The following is a 7,918-nucleotide window of genomic DNA, read 5'->3' on the forward strand; positions in this document are numbered from 1 at the left end:
GATTTGCAAAAAATAAAAGTATGAAAATTAAATGATTTGAGAAATAGAAATTTAGTGTCATTTTTTTATAAGTTTGTATTAATAATATTTAAAATAAAAATGTAATTAATTACGGGAAAAACCTTGAAGATTAGAATATGTATTTTAACGCAAGCGCAAAGTAGAGGAGGCGACCTGAGTTGGTATACAACTTGCCTATAAATACTCTGTATATGTTTCTATAGTGATTAACCACACAATAGAAAGTTCCCTACAACCTACAGTAGAACGTGTCTGCTATATTTAAATTTGTCAAGAAAATAAAATAAGTATCCGAACATTGTGTTTCTGACAATTATTTTTTATAATTTAGAAAAATGTTATCTTTTCCACTTCTTACGAAAGTGAAGTAATTATATTTACAATGTCAGTGTCAGATGTTAATTAGATAAACATTGCCGGTAGAAAAACTTCACCTGGATCTAAATTCAAGTAAGTAAACTATATTCTAATGTAAACTTTTCTAAACGATGAGAATTATAAAAAATAACAGAATTCTATGAGTAGAATTTAAATAATTATTTAATAACTATTATTTTAATAAATATTTGTAGGCTATTGAATAGGATTCGAAAAATAATTATTTAATCTGAAGTGAGATGCTACCAGTTTAGAAATTATGGCTACGAGGTTAATGAACCAAATTACTTTTGATGACGATATTTATTCTGGATACAATGATTACCCAACAGTTTACAGTACAAAGGATCTCGATCAGGATGAGGTCCTTCAAGAAGCGCTTAAAACAAGTTATGCTAAACGATCCATTGTAAGTGCTTTTAGAAATTTAAGGGGTTACATTAAACTGACTTCCTGAAAATTAACTTTTCGGAAATTTTTTTTCTCGCAAAACTAATATAGACAGAACTTTTTTTATATTTTTACGTTTAATACTTCGTTAGGTTTTCTAAATTTTCTATTTAACCAAAAATATTAAAAAGTAAATAGATATGCATCAGAATTCTTTTTCTTTTAGACGACGCCTAAACCTCCTGGAACTGCTATGAGATTTGGAACAGCATCTGGTGTAAGTAAAAAACAAAATATAGGGGCAGTCAGAATATCTTAAATAATTTTCTTTTGACATTGGGTTAGTCTTTTGGTAAACGGATTCTAACATCTAATTATTCGATTGTAAATTACAAATCTTTTTTTATAAACAAACTTGAGAATTAGATCTTCCATCCTGAATGAAGGATGGCTGCTGACTCAAAAATACAGTCCAACATCTAATTATTCGATTGTATAAATTACAAAAACTTTATATTCTAAATAATTTTGAGAATTAGATAATTCTATCTTGGATCTTCCATCCTGACTAAGGGATGACTGCTGACTCACAAATATATCGACGCTTAAGAATGGCATCACTTCTAATTATTCGATTGTGTAAATTACAAATTCTTTTTTCTCAATGAACTTAAAAATTAGTTTTAGGATCTTCCATTCCTGAATGAAGGATTGCTGCTGACTATAAAAAATAAAACATTTAACATCCAATTATTCAATTGTATAAATTACAAATCATTTTATATTTTAAATAATTTTGAGAATTAGATTGTTCTATCTTGGGTCTTCCATCTGAGGGACATGACTAAGGAATGACTGCTGACTGACTGAATGACTTACACCTCTCATTACAGTTTTAATTAGACTTGTTCCCACGACTCTAATTAAAACTGTAACGAAAAATGTAATTCGATTCAAAATCGATGGAAGCTTCTGAACAGAATACGTAAATCTTAATTATTTTCATCATGTTAGTTTCACAGAGGTGGTACTGCTGGTCGTTTAGACACTGCTGGACCTCGACCCATGACTGCAGTTCGAGGTGCTGGTTACACAAGTAGTGGTCGTCAACCATTCGATCCTCTAAATATGGGAAGTAACAGTAGAGGTCCAGCTCCTCCTCTGGAATCAGATAAAGAAAATACGTAAGTGCTACACTAAATATTAACAGTCCTTAGAATCATTAATTCATGTTCGCATTACCAAAATTCAAATCATGGTGAACCATTGTATTACTCTATGGTTAATAAGTAATAAATAATAAGTAGGTTAATAAGTAATAATAGTAAACTATTTCCTGTGATTTGTAGGCCAGAGGAGAAGATTAAAACTGCCGAGAGGAAAATAATGGAACTAATCGAGAGATCATCTGAGGCTGCTTGTGAGAACAATATGTCTGTTGCACTCGAGAGGGCTAGAGAAGCTTCTACCAGGGAACGATCTCTCATAAGACTGCAGGAACAAGCCGGACTTAGTGACAATCATAATTTAGATTTGACATTCGCGGTAAACATTTTTACCATAACATTTTCTTTAGTTTAGAAAGAAGTCTTTCTTAGCGAAGAGGACTTAATAATCCCAATTGCACATTTCAGGTACTTTTTAATTTAGCAAGTCAATATGCAAATAATGAATTATATACAGAAGCTGTAGCAACATATCAAGCGATAACGAGAAATAAAATGTTCAGCAACAGTGCAAGACTGAAAGTTAATATGGGGAATATTTATTTTAAAATGGGACAACTACCTCAAGCGATTAAAATGTATCGTATGGCTTTGGATCAGGCTCCGACAGCGTATAAAGATTTAAGGTAAACGTTTTATTAATAATTGATTACTTAATGACTTGTAGTATCTGTCGCTATTGGATCTCTAAGCAGATTTCCCAAAAGTCCCTATACACAAAAAAAAATAAGAGAATAATGTCAAAATTATTTTACAGAATTAAGATAATGCATAATATTGGAATGCTATTTGTACAAATGGGTCGACTGGAAGAAGCAGCTAATAGTTTTGAATGGGTGATGAGGGAGAGGCCTGAATTCAGAGCCGGGTTACATGCAGTTTTGTGTCATTATGCATTATCTCACCGGGATAAAATGAAAAGGGGTTTTTTAGAATTGCTAGAAGTTCAACTCAATATAGATGAAGATGATAAGTATAGTGTGAGCGCAGTAAGTTGATTTGCTGTAACAAGGAATTAATTTAATTACCAAGATACCCAGATACCCACCAGTGATACCGTCAACTTGAATTTTACCATTTTAGGACGACATTGCAGCAAATTTATTGAACGAAATGATTAAGAACGACGATTTATCGAAACTTGAACGGGAATTAAAGTTCGAGGCGGAGAAGACAATCCTAAACGCAGCTAATCTTATCGCTCCAGTAATTGAAGACACCCTTACATCTGGCTATGCCTGGTAATATTTTATTTAGAATTGGTAATTATATAAAAACCACTCCTGGAATTAAAACGGAATTCTTGATTCAAATAGGTGTGTGGACGCTATCAAATCTTCATCCTACAGTACACTTGCCGCAGATTTAGAAATTAATAAAGCAATGGTCTTCTTGCACAATAGAGAAACCCAATTGGCCATTGATGCTCTGAAGGTTTTCGAGAATCGTGATTCTAAAGTTGTCAGTTCAGCGTCAACGATGTTGTCCTTCGTTTATTTTCTGGTAAGAATTCTTTGGGTCCTAATGTGTTGTATACTGAATATATTTGTATTCTGAATGTTAGTCTACAGAACGACTTTAAATTAGGGGAACGTTTTTAGTTTTTAAAAAAACCAAGGAGAAAATTTTTTTTGCAAATCATAATTGAATTGATGAAATTTTTCCAGCAAGGAGATTATGAACAAGCTGAAAAATGCGGTGAGGCTGCTCGTAAAGCAGATAGTTATAGTGCCGCAGCTTATGTTAATCTGTCTGCATGCGCGATAAAAAAAGGCGAACTTGAACGAGCTCGTGAATTATTGTTATGCGCCTTAGACACTGATGCAAGTCATGTACAAGCTCTCTATAATCTCGGTACAAAGGAGGAATAATATAATTATTTTCAAGTTTAAAAAAGCATTTTATGTCATTTTAATGAACAATAATTTTATCTTTATAGGATTAGTCTACAAAAAGCAAAGTATGTTTGAAGAGGCACTCGAATGCTTTTGGAAGTTAAGGACTATAGTGCACTATGACCCACAAACGCTCTATCAAATAGGTCATTTGTATCAGTTGATGAGTGACGTTGATCAAGCTGCGGAATGGTATTTTTTATTTAAATTATTGCTCTAATTAAAATGTTTCTATCTTCAATCATATTTATCTTGAATTTAAGATTTAATTCTATATTTTTTATTGTATTTTTAAATTTGTAAATTATCAGCTAATTTTTATATTTCTTCGAGGTATAATCAATTATTGGGGATAATTCCATCTGATCCGGGTGTTTTACAAAAGCTAGGCGAAATGTACGATACAATCGAAGATAAGCAACAGGCATATCAATTTTATAGTGACGTGAGTTTAACTATTTGGAAAAATTAGAATTAACATTTACAGTCTATGAGTTATCATTTTTAACAGTCTTACAGATATTATCCTGCTAATTTCGAAGTCATCGATTGGCTAGGTTCTTATTTTATATCAATGCAGGTATGCGGATTTTAATTTTTTCTTGGAGGAATTTTGAACTAGGATTTTAGATCTAAACTTTTTTTTGACGTTGTTTTTAAAAGAGGTTGTTTTTTTAATAGGTGGTAGAAAAGGCAATGATATATTTTGAGAGGGCTATAGAGTTGGCCCCCGATGAGCCGCGATGGAGACTACTGGTTGCTACATGTTTGAGGAGAACGGGACAATTTCATAAAGCTTTGGAAGAGTACAAAAATATACATAAACTCTTTCCGGAAAATATTGAGTGTCTTAAATTTTTGATCCGGCTTTGTAGTGATTTGGGTTTGAATGAAGCTCACATGTATGCGACGGAATTGAAGAAAGTTGAAAGAGCTAAGGAGGTGAAGGAAAGACACGGATCTGGAAGACCTGGAACAACAAGTAAATTTTTTGAAACATTTCGGTTTATTGTGGTCTAGCCAAATATGTTTCTTTTTGTTATGGTCGACCCAGTAAAAACCAACTTGTCCGGTTTCTAGACCATCTTATTTGATGGTCTGTTTTTCTCATCATGGAAATAACTTTCGGTGCAGTGCCTGGAATGAACCTTAAGGAAAGGGATCACCCTTTCTTTGAGGTCCATTCCAGGCACTGATGTTCGAAATATGTTAGAAAGGAGACCAGTCATCAACAAGGGATATAATCATCAGTGCCTGGAATGGACCTTAAGGAAAGGGATGACCTTTTCCTTGAGGTCCATTCCAGGCACTGATGATTATATCTCTTGTTGATGACTGGTCTACGGTCAAGGAAAAAGGATCATCAAGGAAAAGGTCATCCCGTTCCTTGAGGTCCATTCCAGGCACTGATGAATGTTATCGAACCTGTTCAGTTTTTGTGTAGCTTTCTAATAATCTCCAGCATCATTTCTTGATGATGATGATTCTAGGAGAAGCTGTGCCAAGTTTACTTCTGGATTTTTACGAATCCTCAACATTTGCTGTTTGGGGTCCTACACTTTCTCTTCATATTAGGAGCATTCCTTTATTGATGTCCAGCATTCGCTCGACCTTTTTTTTCTAGGAACGTCCTTTCGTTTCTTTTTGGTAGTTTTCTAAAAACCTCCAGCATCATCTCTCGATGCTTGGTTCCTGGAAACTTCACCAAGTTTTCTTCTGGATTTTCAAGGACTTCTAATAATTGATGAACCTATTTAAATTGACTCTTCCTTTCTTGATTTCCAGCAACTGATCGACCTTTCCTTTCTTAGAAATGATATTAAAAGACGCTTTTAAAAAATCTTTCGGATGATGAATAAATTTGTAATTTTTTAGGGATCCCCATTTAATTAATATTCCTGAAATTACCTCACAGTATTTTTTCTCAAATAGCTACCAAATTTTTTTAAAAATAATAATAACCTCCTTCAATAGGTTCGAAACGAAGCAACAGCGGAAATTCATCGAGGGGAGGATCCGGAATGAGCACCTTATCAGAACATCGTGCAGGATCCGCCTTAAGTCGTGGGGATCATAGAATAAATAGTGCAGGAATTAATAAACCAATTCACATTAATTCCAACACACACATAAGTGAGTTACCACTTTTTTTTCCTCTTCTATATATCTTTCTTTTTGTTATCTATTCTTTGAAACCTGTTACAGCCAGAAAATTATATACTGCCGACGGCATATAGGGAATTATTTACATAAATGAAGAAATTTTCTTATCGTCATAAGCAGAGAGATAGTACATGTCATATTCTAATCACATTTTCTCTAAACATTTTTCGGTTTCATTTGCATATAATTTATAAATTAAAAAAGAGATTATGTATCATCTTATGCAATAAATGCAAAACTGATATTTTAATTTACGTCCCAAATCAAGTGATTTTCCAATTAAAATTGAAGAAGAAGACTAGATAAAAATTCTATAAATATTTTTTTTTATTTGAAATCTCTTATCAGTTTGCCATAAAGTAGATTTCGTAATTTAAAATTTAGAAAATGTTTCATAAATTTTTATTTCGGTAAATATTGCAAATAAATTGGACTATTTTTGGAATATTGGTGAAATTCCGAGTGGAAAATAATTTCGATTTTAGTTTGCAAGCACTAGGCTAATGAATTGAATGCGTGATGAATGAAAAATGTTTCCGACTCACAGTTTATTTTCGTGTATCACATTTATCTTTTCATTGATCCTTGTATAACGGAAGAATTTTCTATCCAATCATTCCAAAATCTTTTATGGTCAAAAAATGTTCCGCTCACATCAACTATTTTGCTATCAACTGATAGAGAAAAGAAAAGTACCCCATTTGAAAAAAATTTTTCAATTTTTGTTTTGTACCAAAAACAATTCAAAATTCGTTAAGTTTTTGAAAAAATTTTTCTATTTAAAGATTCACATTATTCGGATCCAATTGGTGCACTACCAGTGAGACCAATGACATCGGTTGGAAAACGAGACGACGACTTTGGAGATGAAGAACTTGGTGACGACTTACTACCGGAATAAATACATTATCATCTAATTACTTTATCGTTCATCTCTACTTATTGCTAATCAAAACAAGTCATTACGAATGTTTTATCATTCAGAGGAACGTCATTCAAATTCTACAATGTTATGAAATTGTTAAATTGCATAATCTCTTGTCATTCATCTTCTTTACACGAATGATGACTTTGTTCAACACTTAACAATATTTTACTCAACAGTTAATTCTTCTATTTTATAAAAAGTTTTTTCAAATAATAATAAGTACCACAAAACAAGTGCCTTATTTTACGAAGAGATTTACAAAAATAGTTTCAAAACTTGTTATTTGTTTTAATAACAAACAACGTTTGAATTGTAGTTGCAGATGTTGAATAAAAAAAGTGTAGAAGGAGAAATTATTTTGGCTTTTTTCAGACATTTATTAAGATTTCGATATACAAATTACTCTAATTGACTCAATTAAGAGGAAGAAAACAAAATAATAGATGCTGTTACGTAATAATAATTCCAAGAATTAAATGCGTAAATGTAGGTTAAGATTTTTCTAATTAGTTTCAAATGACTTTTGGAAAAAAATTTCTCTTATAAAAAATTACTTAAATCACTGAAAGAAAAATTACTTAAATTACTTAAAAAAATTACTTCTTTAAATCAGCTTAAAATTACAATTAAAGAATTGCTGTTATGGTATTAATTTAAAACAATTATGGATTTAACTTTTATGATATAATTTAATTAATGTTCGCAGATATGAGAGTGATTTCTCAGTAATTTGTACTCTTTTTTTCTTAAATCGGGGTGACAAAAATTATAAAATCAGTAGAAATGATAAGCAATGAACTCTTTTATTCTCCCGAGTTTGCGTAAATGAATCAATTGAAGAAAATAAATGAAATATTTTTTTTGAAGCGAAAAACATATTATTATTTTCTCTCAAGAATAAAGTAAACATATCTACA

At 31.7% G+C, this 7,918-nt stretch overlaps 1 protein-coding gene across 1 annotated transcript; it reads left to right on the forward strand.

Annotated features, from left to right (window-relative positions):
• Positions 1–71: 71 nt before the first annotated feature.
• LOC122506513 (intraflagellar transport protein 88 homolog) lies at positions 72–7,313 on the forward strand. Its single transcript, XM_043618742.1, has 16 exons — positions 72–471; positions 594–808; positions 1,016–1,066; positions 1,804–1,973; positions 2,139–2,334; positions 2,424–2,641; positions 2,773–3,004; positions 3,099–3,256; positions 3,332–3,518; positions 3,683–3,869; positions 3,955–4,102; positions 4,244–4,355; positions 4,422–4,490; positions 4,592–4,892; positions 5,885–6,043; positions 6,859–7,313. Exons 2-16 carry the CDS (start codon positions 659–661, stop codon positions 6,972–6,974), a joined length of 2,454 nt encoding a protein of 817 aa, XP_043474677.1. The 5' UTR covers positions 72–471; positions 594–658; the 3' UTR covers positions 6,975–7,313.
• The last annotated feature ends 605 nt before the right edge of the window (positions 7,314–7,918 follow it).

This window comes from Leptopilina heterotoma, unplaced genomic scaffold (genome assembly GCF_015476425.1).
Source record: "Leptopilina heterotoma isolate Lh14 unplaced genomic scaffold, ASM1547642v1 Lhet_42, whole genome shotgun sequence".
In the NCBI taxonomy this organism is placed as follows: domain Eukaryota; kingdom Metazoa; phylum Arthropoda; class Insecta; order Hymenoptera; family Figitidae; genus Leptopilina; species Leptopilina heterotoma.